General features: G+C 38.3%; 2 protein-coding genes across 2 annotated transcripts in view; both read left to right on the top strand.

The window, feature by feature from the left end:
• Positions 1–8263, top strand: part of LOC107743098 (OTU domain-containing protein 5-A-like) — a 33544-nt gene extending 25281 nt beyond the window's left edge. The window contains exons 4-10 of the mRNA XM_016556212.1: positions 959–1023; positions 1113–1269; positions 1514–1662; positions 4272–4457; positions 5050–5257; positions 6342–6458; positions 7802–8263. Coding sequence (XP_016411698.1) covers positions 959–1023; positions 1113–1269; positions 1514–1662; positions 4272–4457; positions 5050–5257; positions 6342–6458; positions 7802–7923 — 1004 coding nt within the window. The 3' untranslated portion in view covers positions 7924–8263. The remainder of the gene's footprint in view (positions 1–958; positions 1024–1112; positions 1270–1513; positions 1663–4271; positions 4458–5049; positions 5258–6341; positions 6459–7801) is intronic.
• Positions 8264–9609: 1346 nt separating this feature from the next.
• Positions 9610–12913, top strand: LOC107743127 (serine/threonine-protein kinase pim-2-like). The gene is made up of 5 exons (XM_016556252.1): positions 9610–9826; positions 10024–10124; positions 10216–10266; positions 10812–10971; positions 11456–12913. Exons 1-5 carry the CDS (start codon positions 9763–9765, stop codon positions 11602–11604), a joined length of 525 nt encoding a protein of 174 aa, XP_016411738.1. The 5' UTR covers positions 9610–9762; the 3' UTR covers positions 11605–12913.
• The last annotated feature ends 8172 nt before the right edge of the window (positions 12914–21085 follow it).

Below are 21085 nucleotides of genomic sequence, written 5' to 3'. Positions count from 1 at the left end.
TGTGACGGAAATGTTATGCCCCTTACCATACTGTGATGCCATGTCTGGCCGGAGCGATGAGACAAAAACATTAAAACCCATTATGAGGCATTTGTTGCATCCAGTGGGGACATAATTACTGACTATAATGACTTATACTCTCTTTTTACGCGTTGCGTTGCATCACGCCGCATAAACATAAAACCATGTCTGCATTTGTGATCGGAGAAACGACAAACAACAAAGCTACTCTACACTGCTCAAAACTTGCGTTTGAATTATCAGTGCAAATCCTTTAAATATGAAAACGTACTTACAGGCTGTGAGTCAGCATTATTTGTCAGCATCATAGACTGTGGTCAGCATGCACGCCGAAGAGGAAACCGGGGAACTGAATTCACCAGAACACCGGCATTGTAGGCTACTCTCCCAGGAAACAGTCCTCGTCCTCCGTAAAATGCGTTGCACACATCTGAATATTTGGTTTGAACTGTTCTGGAACAGTGTTGTAAATACAACTTAACCACTGATTTCTAGTTGTGTCCTCTTTTGGAAGACCAAACAAAGTAGTTTCGCTTTCACAACGAAACACACAGCGTCTCCACGACATGGCGGCGGCGGCAACAATACTACAGCGAGAATCAAAGTTACGCCTTCTTTCTTTGCGTATACATTTGGGCGGTGTTATGCAAATCTTCCCACATCGTGACGTAGGTATGTGGGGTTGTGTTTAAACGAGGCGTTTTAGGAGTGTGTGGACGAGTCTTAACTTTTATAAAGAATATCTCTTTGGGTTTGAGACTTTAGTCTTTGCAACTTTAGGGATCTTATCTATTCACGAACAGCTTGTAACACTCCAAAGAGAAAGGAAAACTTGAAATCGCATCATATGACCCCTTTAACTGTTGTAAAATGAATACATGTAAAGATCATATTGTGTTTATTTGCAAATAAACCTGGTATCATCGTCTTTCTACAGCTGATCAGGTTTACGGAGACCAAGATATGCACGAAGTTGTCCGCAAACATTGCATGGATTACTTGGTATGTGATGTTCTTTGGGATTCTCAGAGTGTACAAAACCTGTTTGTGTTTTAATGAAATTCATGCTTTCTGTATGATTTTACTTGCAGATGAAAAATGCAGATTACTTCTCAAACTATGTGACTGAGGACTTCACTACATACATCAACAGAAAGAGGAAGAACAACTGTCATGGAAACCATATTGAGATGCAGGCTATGGCAGAGATGTACAATCGGCCAGTGGAAGTTTATCAGTATGGCACAGGTGAGTCGAATTTGCATTACAGTGTCCATAAAACTGAATTACGTACATTTCACTATATACCACCGTGCAAGTACCTTAATAAATAGCCAATTTGATGAAATCCAATTTGAAAATTGTTTCATGGATTTATTGGTATTGCAAGGAATTATATTTACATACATTATGTTTAACAGCCTTTGAGGTGATGCATGTTGCTCTTATATTGATGTTCCTTTCTAAATGTTATTTTGATGGCTTCTTTTAGAACCAATCAACACGTTCCATGGCATCCATCAAAATAATGACGAGCCAATCAGAGTTAGTTACCATCGGAACATTCACTACAACTCTGTAGTGAATCCCAACAAAGCCACAATCGGAGTTGGGCTCGGACTTCCTGCCTTCAAACCAGGGGTGGGTATCTGCAGTATATATACATTTTCTTCTAAAATGAGCATTTTTATCAGACTCCTATGTGTAGGTTCAGTAATTTCACTTTAATGGCAATGAATAGGTAGGAAAATTTCAGACAGCACTTAGAGGCTTTTGCATCTGAACTCTTCATATATAAGTAAAGTATTTTTACTAACTACTTTATTGGGACCACATTACATTGCTTTTAAAAAGTGTGCAACTCACTGTATTAAAAATAAGTAACAGATGCATTCTTTTTGTAACTTTTAGTAACATGGTGTGATCCATTAATGAAGAAGTCTTTTTTTAAGTGTCATTTAGGTGAGAATATCTGGTGATTGTTTGCGACTGTGCTGCATTTTCAATGTGAAATATGCTAATTGCTCTTGCACTTTGGTGTTACTATTGTCTATGTGTATTCCTGCACGTACACCTCCATCTACTTGTGCAAGAACAGCCATTTTTTAACATGTTTAATTTTTTGATATGCAGCAATGACATATATTTCCTATTCAGGCATGTTTAACAAAGTCATTGTGGGTTTGCGAATTAGGAAGTCCATTGAAAATACTGTCTCGTCAGATTGTTCCTCCCAGTCACTCAGTCAGTTCCGTCAGCTGATCCAGAGTCTGAATTTGGCGACAGTCGTCATCAAAGCCACAAAGAGACAACAAAGTGTGACCCGCAGTGTCCCATTTCCCAGACTGCTCTGGGTGGAAGAGGGGGGAAACATTCCACACGCGGGTGGTTTTGGGGGAGCCCTATTAACAGCACACTGTCTTGTTTACATGCCACATGCCTTGTGATAATTTAAGCCGGGCAGATCAAAGACAGATCATGCCTTCCTATCAAAAACAGAGGCGCAGTGTGTGTGTGTGTGTGCTGGAGCTCTCCGACTAATTTGTGGCTAAGAGGGAATGCTGATGTGAACATTTCCATTATCACTCTCCTAAAGTATCCATCAATAGCTTTGTAACTTTAACAACATGGAGGCAACATTGTCCAGAAAAGCTAGACAAAGTTTGCTGGAGGAAATGCATTATACAGTTAAAAAGTGTGTTATTTCAGATCTTGATCACGTGCATCAAGATCTTATCCTCCTAGAGCTCCCCCATATTGCGGTCAGTTAGTTTAGTATCACAGTCTGTCCAGACGGGGAATAAGCCAGTACACTGTCCAGACACGGGTGCACTGTTCCAGAGCAGAGGACATGTAGCACAGCGAGAACAGCAAGAGAAAAAAAGACATACATCTAAAAATCGGGTAACAGATATACTCAGTTCCGTGATTGACCAATCAGAATCAAGTATGCTACAGAGTTGCCATTACGTTCATTAGCCTAAATATAGGTAGTTTACAGTTGCTGTCAAATGCAGCTTATCCAATCAGAAACCCTCTGTCTTTTTAGATGCATTCTGTTTTTCTGAGATATGATGAGATATGATGATGATGATGTCCATCATCTACTCTTAAGTGTTTCTAAAAAAAGGCTTATTGCTCAATATGCATGTAGCGGACAGTGCTTTTCCTGTTCCCACAAGTCAACTCATCTTCAGGGCTCTTGAGCAGAAAGCATTCGCACCTGTCACCTGAGGGGCAAATCTGTGGCCTTTACCCCTCCTCTGTATCTGTCTCTTATGAAGAAAATGACAGGCTGACGGCAGTAATCATAGCAAGCATACATACTATTTTTGTCACAACTGGCTTGACGGGAGTTCAGCGCTCGACGTCATGTTTTTAAAGACACCATGTTTTTGAAATAGTTATTTTTAGTCTGTCTCAAGATGGAGCATTTTACATTTTTTGCGTTCTGTCTTGCACTCTAGAGTGAACAAAAAAATCTATCATTGTTTGCTCTATCATTCATTCGTTCATTGTATCTATCATTCTGTCTATCGTTCTTTTTTGTTTGTTCATTCTGTTGTTCTTTCATTCATTCATTCTTTCTATCTATCGTTCTATCTATAATTTTTAATTTATCATACATGCATCATTTGTTCGTTCATTCTGTCTGTCTAACGTTTGTCCATTCATTCCATTTATCTATTTATTTGTTCTATTATCTATCTTTCTATCTATCATTTGTTGTATCTGTCTATCTTTTTGTTTGCTCTATCTATCTATCTATCTATCTATCTGTTTGTTCGTTCTGTCTTTCGTTCCATCTATCATTCTATTAATCCAGCCATCCAATTTTTAACTGTATTCACTTGTAAGAAAAGAGGTGAAAGTGTGATATAAGAGACAAAAATATTTGATTACTCAGTGTTGTGACTGACCAATCAGAATCAAGTATTCTGGAGATTATGGTCATTAGCCTAAATTGAGGTTGTTTTACAGTTGCTGTCAAATGCAGCTCCTCCAGTCAGAATGCCGAGTCAAAACCCTCTGTTTTATGAGATGCGTTCTGTATTTCTGAGATGAAATGAGTGTCTTTTATCCACTTTTAGAAAATGCTCAAGTTGCATATAGGGGAAAATGTTTCTCCATTTCCCACAAATCAACTCATCTTCAAGGTGCTTGAGCAGAAAACATTCTCACCTGTCACCTGAGGACTAAAATGTGGCCTTTAACCCCTCTTCTGAATCTGTCTCTCTGTCTCTACGCAGTTTGCAGACCAGTCACTCATGAAGAATGCCATTAAAACGTCAGAGGAATCCTGGATTGAGCAACAGATGCTGGAGGACAAGAAGAGGGCCACGGATTGGGAAGCCACCAATGAGGCCATAGAAGAGCAAGTGGCCAGAGAATCGTACTTGCAGTGGCTTCGAGACCAGGAGAAACAGGCACGACAGGTGTGGAACCTACCTATTTCAGTGCTAATCCTACTAACTACCTAACATCATGTGTCATTCCATCAGAAGCTGTATTTATATTCTAATCAACAGGATTGTCAGTAGGAGTCAGGTAGTTAGCGTGCGATAATTACTTCACAAAACCATTGGCGTCATAAAATAAGCGCTGGTTTAATGCTGATCACATAGGAATTTTTTCAGAAAGTCACAAGTTAGCTGTGATGAGTGCCTCATTGGTTAAGATACTCATATCTAAGACTATCGGCTACGCAAATACCTGCAGCATATGTGGTTTGCGTTTTCACACTTCAGCCAGCTGTGAAGAAGACCATTCTTCACAGAAGCTATAGGCTTTCTTATAAATCACTTCTTGAACTGACTGACAGCAGTGTATCAGAAAGAAAAAAAAATGAGTCATTTGACCCAAGCAAACAAACATAAAAGATTTTACACAAACCTTACATAAACCTACTTTCTGTAAATGTCCTTGTATAAGAATGTTTACTATTTTGAGTGACAAACTTTGAAGATACGAAGTGCTTGTTCACTTATCATTTGTGAATGAACGCGTTTACTTTTGCTACTCGCTCAGCCTCGTAAGGCCAGTGCTACGTGCAGCTCCGCCACGGCTGCGGCCTCCAGTGGTTTGGAAGAATGGAACGCCCGATCCCCACGGCAGCGCAGCTCCGCCCCCTCTCCGGAGATTCCTGATCCTTCGCACTCGGACACACCCGCTAAGCCCCCCTCCCCGGCCGGAGCGGCCCTCGCACTATCCAAACCCCCATCACCCTGTGCACCAGGTCTGTTATCAGTCTTTACAATAAGGACAGTGTCATTAAAACTATCAGTTTAACTGTGTGATGCATTTCCTCCAGCAAGCCAATTTATAGGGTAAATGCCACATGATGTTCATGGATTGTAAGGAAACCTGTCAAAAACATGTCCGGGTTGTATTTCACTTCCAAATCTAAGGGAATTAAATGAGAAATTATATTTTGCACAAAGAAAGCCTGTTTCTGCAGTTCAAATTCTTTTACGTACACTACCGTTAGAAATCTCTTCTGCTCAACAAGGCTGCATTTCTTTGATCAAAAATTCAGTAAAAACAGTAATATTGTGAAATATTATTACAATTTAAAATAACCATTTTCTATTTGAATATATTTTAAAATGCAATTTATTTCTGTGATACAAAGCTGAATTTCCATCATCATTACTCCAGTCTTCAGTGTCACATGATCCTTCAGAAATCATTCTAATATGCTGATTTGATACTCAAGAAACATTTCTTATTATTATCAATGTTGAAAACAGTTGTGCTGCTTAATATTTTTTGTGGGAAGCATGATAATTTTTTTCTAGAATGATTTGATGAATAGAAAGTTCAGCATTTATTTGAAATGGAAATCTTATGCCTTTACTGTCACTTTTGATCATTTTAAGTCATCCTTGCTGAATAAAAAATAAATAAATTCCTTTTTCCAAAAAATCTTGGTAACCCCTAACTTTTGAACGGTAATGTATATAAACATAAAAATATATTGAATATTAATATAAAAACCTGTATTAAGGTAACAGAAATGCATGAGAATAATAGTGATATAATAAAGAGAATTGTCATTAAGAATGATCATTAAGTAATTAAAAAACCCTCAAAACTAAATTGTCCAGATGCATTACAGTAATGAATTTTTGTGTGTAAATATACTTCATTTTAATGTCACTATGCAAAAAAAAAAAAAAGTTATAAAGTTTCTTTATGCAATTTTTTGTGTGTGGTCTTTTTATGAAATTCACCCAAAAGCACTGCAGGAGAAGCCACATAGATCTCTGTACTTTAGTCTTTCAAAATAAAGATTTCCTGTGTTCTGTCTCGCCGTTTAGGTCCCAGTAACCAGGCTTGTGTTGGACCAGACAGACCCACCTCGTCTTCTCTGGTGTCTCTGTATCCAGCACTGGGCTATCGGGCCATTATGCAAGAGATGTCCCCTACTGCTCTTGGTGAGGAAGTGAAATCACGCTTGCCAATCTGTCTAGCTGTCCTGCCTGATTCAGTATGAAAGAATCCAGGGCTCAGGAATGCCATGTTAATCACGGCGCTCGCTCGCCTTCCTCATGCGTCTCACACAGCTTGAATCTGTGATGTGATCCATGTGATTCAGTGTGGAGCTGTGTGAATTGTAACCAGCACTCATGCAGAAAGCAGCATGTACAGTCGTTATGTGCAGTTAAATACACTTGATTGCAGCTGAGTATCGGCACACCCCAGCTACTGTTGACATCAGCTTAAAGAACTTAAGAAGGTACAAATAGGGAGGGAACTCTTGTAATGGATATACATCAGTCTGAAAAGATTGACACACCTACTCATTCTTTATTATTGCTGTTGTGCACATTTAATAATAGTAAAGGCGTTAAAGAATGAAAGACTCTGTAAGTTCCTATGTATGTTGCACACTTGGTTTGGTTTTACAATATCATCAGCCTTAAAAATGTGATTTATAAAGAAATAAATTTTTAGACACTACTGGTCAAGAGTTTGGAATAATTAAGATGTTTTTGAAAGTCTCTTCTGCTCACCAAGGCTGAATTTATTTATTCAAAAATACAGTAAAAACAGTAATATTGTGAAATATTATTACAAGTTAAAAAAAAACTTTTTTTAAAATTTGAATATATTTTAAAATCTAATTTATTCCAGTGATGCAAAGCTGAATTTTCAGTGTACTCCAGTGTCACATGATCCTTCAGAAATCAAAGAAATTAATACTTCTATTCACTAAGGATGTATTAAACTGATCTAATTTACTGATAATGGCATTTACTGTAATGTTAAAAAAAAATCTATTTCAAATAAATGCTGTTCTTTTGAACTTTATTCATCAAAGAATCCTTAAAAATATATCACAAAAATGTTAAGCAACATAATTGAGCAGCAAATCAGCATATTAGAATGATTTTTGAAGGATCTTATGACACTGAAGACTGTAGTAATCGCTTTGCCATCCCAGGAATAAATTACGTTTTAGAATATATTCAAGTTAAGTTATTTTAAAATGTAATCATATTTCAGAATATTACTGTTTTTACTATATTGTTGATCAAATAAATGCAGCCTTGGTGAGCATAAGAGACTTATTTCACATTAAAAACATACAAAAATCGTTTTACAGGTAGTGTATACAGTTATCTATAAAATAATTTCAAGCATTTGAGCAGAAGCCTTCAGATAAGAATTTCAGTCATGTGTGTGAAATGTTTTGACTTGTGGTGTATATAATAGGCTATGTTTTTATCTGTGTCAGCAAACCATAATGTGTTTTGTTGCTCTTGTTTTGCAACAGGCCTAACAGACTGGGAAGACGACGAAATATTGGCGTCCGTCTTGGCCGTGTCACAACAGGAATACCTCGACAGCATGAAGAAAAACGCCATGCATAGAGAACCTTCTCCAGACAGCAGTTGATAAAGGAGGGTTGAGGCACAATCTGCATCTGAAGCAGGAGGCAGATACATGGGGATCAAACCAGTCACATTCTCTCCATCATCATGCAGTTCACATTGTCCTCCCTTTCCTTCCCCCACCCATCCATCCATCCATCCATCAGTCCATCACTGGCCTCAGTCATCCAGCAGTAATGGCCCATTGTTGTGATACTCACCTAACCACTCCTTTTCTTTCTTACACCATTCACACCATCATTGGACTTCTTTAGGTGCATGTGAAAAACTGATATCATTATAGAAAACATGGGGAAACGAAGTTATTGAAAAAAAAAAAGTCATACTTTATCCTCTTAATTAATATAATCTTGTTTTTTTTTCTTGTTTGGGATGAAAATGCTCTTTTTTTTTTCTTGGAATAAAAAAAGAACTTTCTGAAGAAATATACTTATTTGTTGGCATCCTCTTTATACAGTCATGATTCATATTTTTGAAGATTTCACTATTAATCTCAAATGTGGAAAACAGTTTTATTAAAGAATGTTTACTTTGCAAGATGTGTCTGAATAGTTAGGTATATAGAAATGCATGCAACTTTAATGCAATGCTGAAATCTACCAGTCAAGTGTCTCAAATGCTCACTAGGACATTTAAGTCTGGTAAGTGAGGTCTTGATATCTGCATATAAAGCATTATCAAATGCCATCGCTTAGCTATTAAAGTTCCGTTTTTCTTGGTATGTCATCATGGAGACAAAACCACATTCGATTTAGTAAATAGCTGATGTGGGACTGTCCCACATGCACAGAGCATGCTAAAGCATGAGTCATTATGCCCTTCAAAGGTTCTAAGATCATCCCTATTTATATGTGCAGATGTGCGCAATATTTGTGCTAAAGGACTGTTGTTGTTTTTTTTACTACTATTTGACTTCAATTTTTAAATTACTAGTAAATAACCCAATAGTGACCAGTATGTTTTTTATTTTCACTAGTGTGACTAGCTATTCAAATTACTAGAACTTGTTACTTGGGTACTACATTTCTCAATTCAGATTCAATCTGAGTGTTTAAGAAAAGAAAAAAAAGAAGAAGGGGCACATTTTGCTATATAATTCTATATGAGGATCTGGGGATTAGCTACACTTCCATTTACCTGTTCCAGTTTTTCTAGTCGTTTAGTAGTAGTAAAATGTATTTACTAGTATCTATTTCAGTTTTATTTGTACCTAATTATGATGAGACACTAATATCTGTTTAATTTGTTACTAGTGGAATTTATCTCTGCTAGCTGCTTTTTAAATTCTATTCTAACAGTCTATTTAGTCTATTCGGAATGGTTATTTCACGGGTTTCATTAACAATGCTACTAAAAAGAAACAGCTGGAATATCTTGCCTTAGTGCATGAGTGAATTCAAAATTTACGCGTTAAAAAAAATGTCAAAGGTATTCCCGTCATCTCTCGCGCGCTCGCGCTCTTTCTGTGAGGGACGTTGGGCGCAAAAGCTCAAAGCTGAAGAGATTCTAGATTTTTAACCTTCGCTTATTAATAGTCATTTGTTTTCAGCGCTGTGATTGGCTGTCATTTCAAAACACTCCAAGCGTGTTGGCCACGATTGGGCGGGTTCGTTAGAGTGGGCGTGTTTACGCATGTAAACTTAAAACATCAACAAACTGCGAGACGATTCAGAAGTGTGCGAGTGTTTGAAGGAGTCACTCGCTGCAAACGGCGGAATTTGAATTGAACTGAATTGAACTGAACCGTAACAGATTACCATGGATATGTTCTGCTGAGGTGGCGCACTGTACTAGCTGAAGATATCACTTGTTTTTAGAGTTTTTATTCGTATAAAAACTGAAGATGTTGGATAAAAGGATTGTTGACCTGCGTTCGGATCAGCTGGAAGGCGTGAGAGCAAAAAATGGTAAGTTAATTAAGATCTGTTTATAAGGCTATGTTTGAATTCGCCTTTAAATTATTTTGAAATTTACCAACAGTTAAATACTAAATGGCGCTTGTGCTAAATTGTATATTAATCCAGAAACATAATTTAGAAGGACCGACATGCATTTTTGGTTGTTATGTTACATCTTTATTATATTTGATTGTGTTTACTTTCAGTTAAGGAGCACTTTGAGAAGCAATATAAGATGGGATCCCTTCTGGGAAGCGGCGGATTCGGTTCTGTGTTCTCCGGACAGCGCATTTCAGACGGACTACAGGTAAGAATGATATACTCTAATATAAAATGCAAACATTCGTGCATATATCTTCATAAATTTCTCCTCTAAATTACTTTTATTATCATTTTAGGTCGCTATCAAACAAATATCCTGTGATAGAATTCAGCAGTGGGCCAGTCTGGTGAGTAATCCTTTTATATTAATGCAAATGTGTGTGTGTGTGTTTTTTTTTTTTTTTTTTTTTTTTTTTTTTTAAGTTGTCATCCAAGTAAAGCTACATTAATTTCAGTTTGAACATACAAACAACGAAATCATAGAAATAGGAATGATAGCGCCCTCTTCTGATTGTTTGGGTTTTTTACCGGAACAGCGTCGTCCTAATACAGAAAGTGACGTAGGCGTGACGACATGGATTTTTCAAAACACCCCAAAAGGGAAACTTAAGTGGACTTTCCCAAGTGTGTCAGAACCAGTTTTATAGTAATCGACTTGATAGGCGAGATATATTTGGTTTCAAAACAAGAAGAATATTTATAGGTCCAAAATATGTGACAGATAAAATTGTAGTTCCCCTTTTAATAACCCAGGGAGAAACCCAATTTTACACCTGCAGTACCGTATGTTGAACTTTTCTAGGGAATTTTTTTAATATAACGTCTTTTCCTGTGGAAAATAATCAGAATCCAAAGTTAATAATGACTTTTTTTTTTTATTTACCCTTCATAGCCTGGTACAGCAAACAAGGTCCCCATGGAGATCGCTCTCCTCCTGCGTGTGGGTGGAGAGTCGGGGTCGCTACCCAGTCACCGCGGCATCATCCGGATGCTCGACTGGTTTGAGATGCCGGGTCAGGGATACCTCATTGTGTTTGAGAAAAACCTGGATGACTTTTTTTTTTTTTTTTTTAAGAACGTTGGTAACCAAACAGTGTTGGGTACCATTGACTTCTATTGTATTTTTGTCCATACTATAGAAGTGAATGGGAGCCAAACTGTTTGGTTACCATCATTTTTCCAAATATGTACTTCCAAAATGAGAGTAAATTATGACAGTGTTCATTTTTGAATGAACTATCCCTTAATAAACATTTTTTTCAACAAAATGTCACATAGATGTATAAAATTGTTTCCCAGTATATAAAATTTATACAATTAAATGGCTAAAATAAGTTTTGTACTTGTATAACTTGCAAATACTTCACATTATGGCAATCAAATGGGTTTCAATGTAATCAAGCAGATTTGTTACTTAAGAACATTTACATTTGCACATCTGCTTACAACAGAACAACATGAGCAGTTCGTTACAGAGCCACCAATCTTCGTAGTATACGATGCCAGGTTTATTCAACATTTATTCTTTCATTTCAGAATGCCAGTCTCTGATTCGCTGGTGCCTTTCATACAGGCCGGAGGATCGGCCTAGTTTGGAGCAGATTTTGCAGCATCCTTGGATGATGGAGAGCACTGAGGACATTGGAGATTTGCAAGCGGAAAGCAATATTAAGCCAAGCCTTTAAATCCTGAAGGACTTTGGACTCGATTCAGAAATTTCACACACACAGTTTTGTTTTACACACTGGACTTCCTGAACTCTAGTTGCTGGCTTCTGGATTCTTCCTTATTTATTTTTTTGTTTGGCTGCCTTCAACGTTCGTTTCATTTGGACTTGGGATCTATGCTTCTAGATGCCCAGAATAGCCCTGGATTGCTGCAGGTTTACATTATGAATGAATATTTCCCACGACTACAACCATCACAGCTCAGTGCAACTTTTTTATTTATTGCGGATTATTTAGTTTTTCCGCCATGTACTAATTTATTTTTTGCAAGAATTTCAGAAGCAGTAAACTGTGTTCGTCTTGTTTGTTGGTTGTTTGGAAGTTCTAACCGACTTAAATGACAGTAGGTGGGCTTGCAGTTATTTACCAGACTGCGATGATACCTGGTTTTACAGGTTTCTGTTGTACAGTGATATTCTCTCCCTGTTCTAAGGGGTTTCAAAAAGACTTTGGATCTGCTTTCCAGTCTTTTGACGGGAGGCCTGGCAGAACAATAATTCAGGCTCACGTGGATCTGTTCCCATTTATCAACACACACTCTCAAAGAAGGTGTGACAGAAGAGAAGAGGAACATTCCTGTGGATCCTGTTTACTCTAAATGAACCAGTTCCCTAGATGGATTCCTCAGAGCCATTACTAAGCCGGCTTTTGGTTTCTGTCTGTATTGTTTGCAAAATACCTGCGTTGTAACTTAAAGAATGTTGTCAGGACGCTTTGTACTGAACGAACTCAGCTATGTGTCATTTTGTTGGAAGTTCCCAAAGGTCAGCATGTTAACTAATGTCAGGAGGGTTTCAACCACTAACCCACTGTTGATGTTTACTAAAAAGGGCCTATGGGCTTTTCCTAATTGTCTGATTACACACCAAAGAGATCTGCCTTACTGTCTTATGTGAGGTAAATATGCATAATGCCAGATTCATTTGATTTGGATTTGAAATCTGGACTAAGTAAAGCAAGTCAAAAAAATCTCTTTGAAATTTGTTAAGAGTTCTGCAAGTGATTTTGCTTTTGTGTTTGGATCCAAAACAGCATTGACATGTTCGAATTGTTTGATTCGAGACTTTAAAACTGAATGTGTACGAATTGGACCTTTCCCAACATAACATGTAATGCATCCATGTAAACACTGGGGTATTTTTGATACAGTCAGTTTTATTTTTTCTTTCATTTTTTGTTATAAAAAAAATCCTTGCGGTTTTTGCTTGGGTTGACACAACAATTTTGCTGTAAATACTTGTGTATTCAACAATGCACTGTGGCTGTTGTCACACGATGTTTAATTTAAGAGATTCTATGAATAAAAAAATAAAGATGTGAAATATCTATATTTAAAGAAACACCTGTCTTGTCTTTTCTATCCATTTTTGCTCATGCAAATAAGAAATAAAACGAGAAACTCCAGCCATATCAGTGATCATAGTTTTCTGTTCAAGTTAAGGGAATTTTTAAACAGGCCTCTCTAGTCCAACCATTCAGGTTAGTTATTCCCGACAAGTGAAGCAGGAATGTTTTGATCATGTTCACGTGCTTGCTTTATTGTAATGACAGAACTGACTTTTCCACATGGTTTAACGCCTGCAACTGACACCCTGAATGTAAAGTAGATACCAAGAGTGCCGCACTAGTCCCCAAAAGTGAAGCCTTGCGTTTCGATCTCCCCCAGGTGGCTGGTCCCAGTATAGGTCATAAACCCCACCCTCTCCATGTAATCTAAAGGGATTTAGACAAACTAAATAATTAAATTTCACTTAAAATATTTTGTTTTCAAACATGGTTTTTGACATTTGACGTAGATTTTAATCACGCTGATGTAAGTTCAAGTGTTCGTTTTTTAAATAAGTTTGGTTTGAGTTAGTTGTGATGCTATAAAAATGGGAGTGTGACGTTATGATTGACAGCTGAGACTGAGAGCTTCTCTGAGTGAACTGAGGCGCCAACAGACTTTTTCGGGATCTTCAGGAAGAGATTGGAGTTGTATTTACCATATTTTAACACAAGCCTCTTATACGGCAATCAGCAGACAAAAAGCGGGAGTGTGGGTGGGATGCGGCTCCACTTCGCTCACTACTGCGCAGACTCGGGTCCCAAATAAGCGCAATATGGCCGTGCCCTATTGGGACAATGGTGTTCTTCAACATTGGTTTTATTAATAATTGGATCTTTATTTGGATTTGAGACACGTAGGGACGACTGCCTGGCTCAAAGAGGTGTTGAAGATATCTGTTAGGACTTTCATCAGCTGTGCAGCACAGTCTCTCAGTACACGGCCCAAGAGGGTCTGGCTGCAGCCTTGCACTCTCAGACTTGCACTCTCAGACACTTGCAGGCTTTATTTTTTATTTTGTTCTATGTTTTATTACTTTTTGTTGGAATCTCTCAACATTTTACAACAGTAGCCAGGTGGTGAAGACAAGAAAAAAGAAAGTAAATTACAATGTCACTTGGATAAAAGCCTCTAATAAATGACTAAATAAATAAATAAAATAAATAATCGTTTAATCACCACCACAGAGTCTCGTCTCCATTGGCAACACGCACGATTTGTGTCGATTGCAAGTGACGTCGCAAGTAGCGGAGAGTGCAAGTGGCGATTGCAAGTGACTTCGTAATTTAATTTCTTTTTTCTTGTCTTCACCACCTGGCTACTGTTGTAAAATGTTGAGAGATTCAAACAAAAATTAATCAATAAATAGAACAAAATAAAAAAAAATAAAAGACTGCAAGTGAGGTCATAGCGGAAGCGCGAGTGTCTGAGAGTGCAAGTCTGAGAATGCAAGTGCAAGGCTGCAGCCAGACCCTTCGCACGCGGCCAGGTATGTTGTCAGGGCCCACAGCCGTACGTGGGTTAATCCTGGACAGGGTCTTCCTTACGTCGGCTGGAGAGAGACCGAGCACCTGGTCGTTTGGAGATGTGTGCAGTTTTTGTGCAGGTGTGTTGTTCTGTATCTCAAATCGTGAGTAGAAGTGTTTGAGTGCAACTGGCAGGGGTGTGTCATCGTCACTGGCCTGTGGCAGGGGCTTGTAAGTGATGATCTGAATGGCTTGCCACAGGGTCCGGGTGTCTTCACTGTCACTGAAGTTATTGTTGATTTTTTGAGCATATTGATGTTTTGCCTTCTTGATGCCATGAGACAGATTGGCTCTTGCTGTTTTGAGAGCTGCCTTATCTCCTGATCTGAATGCCTTATCTCGGATTTTTAGCAGCCCGTCATCCATGGCTTCTGGTTGGCTCGTGTGGTGATGGTCTAGGTCAGTGTTTCTCAACCAGGGCTCCGTGGACCGCTAGTGGTCCTTGACGCAAGGCCAGGGGGTCCGTATAAAGTATGAATTTTTGTATACATTTTGTATATTTTGACATGACATGATACTGGACAAGTCAACTAACTTGAATAATACTTGACTGCATTTGGTCCTCACAAAGACACAAATGATACATAGATGAGTCAATTTTGTTCTGGGGGTCCTTGAGGATGGTTGAGATTCCAAAAGGTTGAGATTCACTGGTCTAGGTGACCGTCACATCATCTATGATGTAAGCAGTCACTGTTTCGGTGTGTCTTTGTGATTGTTGTAGGTGGCTGCCTCTCTGAACATGTTGCAGTCTGTGTCCTGCATGCAGTCCTGCAGTGCTGAGGTAGCATCGTCTGGCCATATTGCGATCTGCTTTTGAACAACTGGGGATGTGCGTGCGCACGCAAGTATGTTTGCCTGAATTTCCAGCAGATGTTTGACGGCGACAGATTCGTCACTGCGATATTCAACCGGTCGTAGATTAAAAAACGTGTTTCACCAGTTGTATACATTGGTATCATGCATAATAAAGCGTTTTGATTCCGCGGTGTCCGCGCGAAATGCAGCTGGAGGGCAGGAAGTGATTTTTCCCTCAATAAAATCACTAGGAGAAACTCAAAATGCCTATGTTTTGCGCTGTTTACGGATGCTCAAATCGGTCAAACCGAGAAAAAACGAAGAGCTTTTATCGTGTACCAAAAGTTGTTGCTCACAAGGGGGGAAATTTCAAGGAATTGACTGAAAAACGTAGGAAAAAGTGGCTTGAAAACCTGCGTCTGCGGTCGGGAGGAGCGGAGTCCGCTAATGCTCGTGTGTGCAGTGACCACTTTGTCAAAGGTAAGTTATAACTTAAATATGCTATGTTTATGTTTGTATAAAGTTAGCTTTTCCGTACTTCGTGAAGTTAAAATGATAGGTTTTTTTCTTTTCTTCGTTTGAGTTTTTACTCTTGTAACTTAACAAAAATATGTAACATTAGCAAAGCTAACTACAAAGTCTTTGCAGGGGGCAGATTTATTGCTACTGTGTTGTTCTCTTTAGGCTGTCCTAGTGCTATACATGATGTTGAGTCTGTAGACTGGGCTCCTACAATTAACCTCGGTTATCAGAAATGTCGGCCCATGTCAGAAGCATCGCGTAAACGAACGGAGAGGATGAAGTCCAGAGACGATCAACATGGACACGCAGAAGCTGCAGAGGCCTTGCTGGGTCTCCATGAGTCAGCTGAGAACACAGAGCAAGAGGACAACACAGAGATGTTACGTGATCAACAAGGTAAAGTCATTGTATTAATAAGTGTTGCCAGTATTTGTATAAGGCAGACGATATTCTTACAACAAATAATGCATGTAAACTTTGAATTAGGCTTACAAAATAGATAATTAATTCTCTGTGGACTCACCTGGGTGTATAAAATATGTGTAGTGTATAAAAAATATGAATCCGCAAATAAAGTGGAACAGATAACGTGAAACTTTTGTAAGAATGCTGACTACTAAGTAGTAGAAATAGTCAACAATTCATGTCATTATTGATATGGAGAGTAATTTGAATAACTAATCCCTCTCCCTACTGCTATATATTTTATGCAGATGCAGAATGCCAGACAGACCTAACCATGGATGACATTAGCCCCGTTTCCACCGCAGGAACTTTCTCCAGGAGCTAGGGCTTTGGGCCGGTACTCGGCGTGTTTCCACCGCAGGAACCAGGATCTAAATAAAGTTCCGGGTAAAAATTTGCCCCTCAGAAAGTCCCTGCTCGCGAGGTAGTAGTACTTTTTCAAAGGTCCGGAACTTTCGGGGGCGGGACTTGTGTGCTGAGCATGCTGATTGGTTGAGTTCACGCAGCATTGTATTTCAATCACCATATATTCACATATTTTTGTAAAATATTACTGTTATTGTGTCATGAAATGTTGTTTTAAAAGTATTTCATGCGAGAATGTAGTTGGTTAAAACTCAAATCTGCGGTTTATTTATAAAGACAGCGGCTATTTGAAAATGTGCTTCGCCGATTTCGGAGACGTGAGCTCCACGCGATCAGCGGGTGCTCAGTGCTCATGTATCCCGACGAGAGCAGCCTCAACTCGGCTAGTCCTTCTGACATTTGGCGCTGGCTCTGATGTCTCCGTAGTGGTTAAACATAAGATATGTGACCCTGGACCACAAAACCAGTCTTAAGTCGCTGGGGTATATTTGTAGCAATAGCCAAAAATACATTGTATGGGTCAAAATTATAGATTTTTCTTTTATGCCAAAAATCATTAGGATATTAAGTAAAGATCATGTTCCATGAAGATATTTAGTAAATTTCCTACTTTAAATGTCAAAACTTCATTTTTGATTAGTAATATGCATTGCTAAGAACTTCATTTGGATAACTTTAAAGGCGATTTTCTCAATATTTAGATTTTTTTTGAACCCTCAGATTCCAGATTTTCAAATAGGTGTATCTCGGCCAAATATTGTCCTATCCTAACAAACCATACATCAATGGAAAGCTTATTTATTCAGCTTTCAGATGATGTATAAATCTCAGTTTCAAAAAATTGACACTTAAGACTGGTTTTGTGATCCAGGGTCACATATAATTAGTTTTGGGTAAATCTAACAGGTAATGTTTTCATTGTAATGTATGTATTTTCCCTGAATTATTAATATGTTTAAATGAAAACGAAAAGAGGCAGTGGTGTTTGATATCATATTTCGTCTTATTGTAAATACACATGGTCAAACTATAAGCATCACCACACTGTTAAGTTTCTTATCGGTATTGCTCCCCAAGGGTATGTTGCTGTATGTAACACTTCCTCCCCAAGCAGAAGATAAGCAAATTACAGAAGAGAGTAACCTTCTAAAAAAACCTGTTACCTGGAGATATTGTTCTAGCAGACTGTGGGTTTAATGTTGGGGATAGTGTAGGATTCTACTGTGCTTCACTACAGTTACCTGCATTCACTAAGGGGAAAAGACAGTTGTCCGCAGACGAGGTGGAACAAACTAGAGAAATAGCTTTTGTGCGTATTCATGTAGAAAGGGTTATTGGATTAGTTAGAAGGAAATATCAGATTCTGCAAAGTAGGGCCATGCCCATCGAACACATGGCAACAAAACCAGGTCAGTCACTGTCTTTGATAAGATTGGAGTTATTTGCTGTGCCTTGTCAAATTTATCAGAGTCTGTGGTCCCACTGGAATAAGAAATTATGAAACTGAAATAATGAACTTCTGATCATTAAATGTCATGATTTGAAATGGTCATGAAATGAAAAAACTTTGGATGTTAATGATATATAATATTTTGGTATACTACATAATAATAGCATAACAGTACACTGTGTTTTTAGTGAATTTTGTATATAACCTAAGGGCTAAATTCAATCAAATCTACTGTGGTGTCATGCAAAGTTCCCCACGTACAAATAAATACCAAATTAGCTGTAATTAGTTGGGTTAGACGAAGGACAATTGATCTAGCCTCAGTGTGGACACAAAGATATAAAAGAGCAGTGCTCTGCCATGCGCTGCAGTAGCTTTTTTTGAATTTACCTTCAGACTTCATTCAATTCAATATAATTTACAAAGTGCACACTATTTTAGTTCTTATAAGTAACCACCAATACTTTTTCTTGTATAATTTAATATTTTTTTTATTTATTTTTTATTTAATCTCCTCAATAAACATCTGATTGCCAACAAAGACACATTCATGTTATTGCAAAATATGACTGAATCAAGTGCCTGAGCTGATATAAGGTAGTGTCCTTTAGTTATATTACATGTCAAGATGCTGTTTTGTAACTTGCTGTCCCAACACTTCTGGAAGTATACAGTTTCTGAAAAAATTCTTAACTCTAGGAATCAGATCATCCAGCCCATGTCAGGTATAATCCTTTCAAAAAAAAAAAAAGTCATTGGAGTTCCACACCACAAAGTCGCAATACTCAGCATCCACAAGCTGTGTGAAGCTGTGCCTGGACTTGGTAGTAGTAAGCATGGCTCCTGTCCAGTGTAACCTCATCCCAATCTTTGATAAGGCAGAATCCTTTGTCTCCAGCACACAGGTGCAGATTAACTTTGTCTTGCTTGCAGTGTGGGCACTAAAATTCACAGTAAAAAATAACATGTAAACAACTGATGCGACTAATTTTGTCTGACTTTTTATTTCACTAATTCTTATATAGTCAAGTGTTTTTGTGACATTTCGACTACCAAGTCTTGCACAAAAAGGATAGTAAAAAAAAGCCCTGTAATAACTTTCCACAGTTCTGTCTTTATAGGAAAGTGAAATTATGATTTTAACATATCAAACATCTTTTTTACCGTGTTTATAATGAACCGTAATATTACCTTTTATCTCACAAATTCCAGTTCCATGACGGTCACATGTGACTATCCCATCAGGCGAGGCTCCCATGTATGGCCACTTGGGATTCAGCCAGAGACCACTTTCCATACAGGAGAAGCCCTCATGCTCCAGACACATCAGCCTTTCATACTCTGCTCTGGCTTGTGCCTCATGCTTGCATCCGTAACTGTAAAAAGTACAAAGAAACAATCAACACCAAATTAAATGGTTATTTAATATTTAGTGTTGAATTTAGAAACTTTGCAACATTATTACAGTTCAATGGTTTAAATATTTACCATTATCCTAACCCCTATACTTAACCCTACCCCTGCCTAACCCCTTAGTTTACAAGCCCATACCTTTATGGAGACCCTTGTGGTAGTCTTACCGAAAATCTCACCTCTGTTTTATCCTAATTCAAGCCCTAAATACCTTGTCGCGACTGTGGTGAACTTGCGTGCCTCTGGGTAGCATATGGCCTTAATCAAGCTCTTGGACGTTTTCAGAGGGTTCGTTTGAAGAACTTGTTTAAGCTTAGAGGCAGTTATGTGTCCAGCTCTTTGTCGATACCAAATCCTGGATGCACCCTGGATTCGAGTTGCCTTTACAGCCTGTACCTGAGAAGGGGTAAGCTCTTCTAACTGGAAATCCTGGCACAGCTCTGCAAGCTCTTTGGGGGGTAGCTGCATGAGTTTATGGTGTTCTGTATTCAAGAACAGTTTTAGGCAGCATAAAAGATTAGGGAACAAATTCCTTGTAGTAATTCTCCCTAGCCATCAGTGCAGCACTGCGTGGACAGTTTCTGCTTAAGGACTCAAAAAAACCTATCATACGTTTCTGACCCTCTCTTTACTCTTGGACATTTAACTGTTTTCTCAACCTTGGCTTGTTCTGTTGATTTCCCAGTGATGGCATCTTCCATTTTTCTTTCTTTGGATTTTGCAGAGAAAAAATCTATAAGAGCTATGGGAGCAGCAGGAATCTGTAAAATTTGAAAAGCATGAAGATCATTACGTACTGCCCATTTAAGGAAAATTACAGTAACTTACCATTTCTAACACACACACGTGGTCCATAACATGGAAATTTAAGATATAACATTGCAACTACAATGTGTGTTGTTTGTCTTAGTCTAAGACAAAACAGTTTGAAAAACTGGTGCTGGCCCACCTGAAGGACATCACTGGACTTACTTGTTCTATTTTTTATTTTTTTTAAATTTTTTATTATCTGTGTTTTTTTGTTCTGTCACTGTCATTCTGTTACACTGTGGAAGCTTCTGTCACGAAAACAAATTCCTCGTATGTGTAAACATACCTGGCAATAAAGCTCATTCTGATTCTGATTCTGAAACCATATGAATTGTAGTTGCAGTGTTTGATCTTACTTTCCCTGCAGAAGTGTATTTTACAAATTAACAGTTGCTGTCATTTCCCATAATAGAGTAGGGTACGAAACAGTACTATGTACAGTACATTTATACACCTTTTGTACATGTGATGGCATCAGCCACTTGCACTTTTCCGTTGTGCAGGAGGTTGTATCTCGCATCTTAAAGGGTTAGTTCACCCAAAATTCTGTCATTAATTACTCACCCTCATGTCGTTCTAAACCCGTAAGACCTCTGTTCATCTTCAGAACACAAATTAAGATATTTTTGATGAATTCTGAGAGCTCGCTGACCCTCCCATAGACGGCAATGTAATTACCACGATCAACGTCCAGAAACGTAGCAAGGAGATCGGTAAAATAATCCATGCGACATCAGGGGTTCAACCGTAATTTTACGAAGC

Source organism: Sinocyclocheilus rhinocerous, unplaced genomic scaffold (genome assembly GCF_001515625.1).
Source record: "Sinocyclocheilus rhinocerous isolate Xijiao unplaced genomic scaffold, SAMN03320098_v1.1 scaffold797, whole genome shotgun sequence".
Taxonomy (NCBI): domain Eukaryota; kingdom Metazoa; phylum Chordata; class Actinopteri; order Cypriniformes; family Cyprinidae; genus Sinocyclocheilus; species Sinocyclocheilus rhinocerous.
The sequence above is the reverse complement of the archived record's forward strand: the minus strand, read 5'-3'. Positions and strand labels throughout refer to the sequence as shown.

Bases quoted from the DNA above. Each gene is read 5' to 3' on its own strand.
- LOC107743127 (XM_016556252.1), top strand. From the start codon at position 9,763: ATGTTGGATAAAAGGATTGTTGACCTGCGTTCGGATCAGCTGGAAGGC. The intron at 9,827-10,023 runs GTAAGTTAATTA...GTTTACTTTCAG, and splicing joins AGGCGTGAGAGCAAAAAATG to TTAAGGAGCACTTTGAGAAG. The intron at 10,267-10,811 runs GTGAGTAATCCT...TACCCTTCATAG, and splicing joins TTCAGCAGTGGGCCAGTCTG to CCTGGTACAGCAAACAAGGT.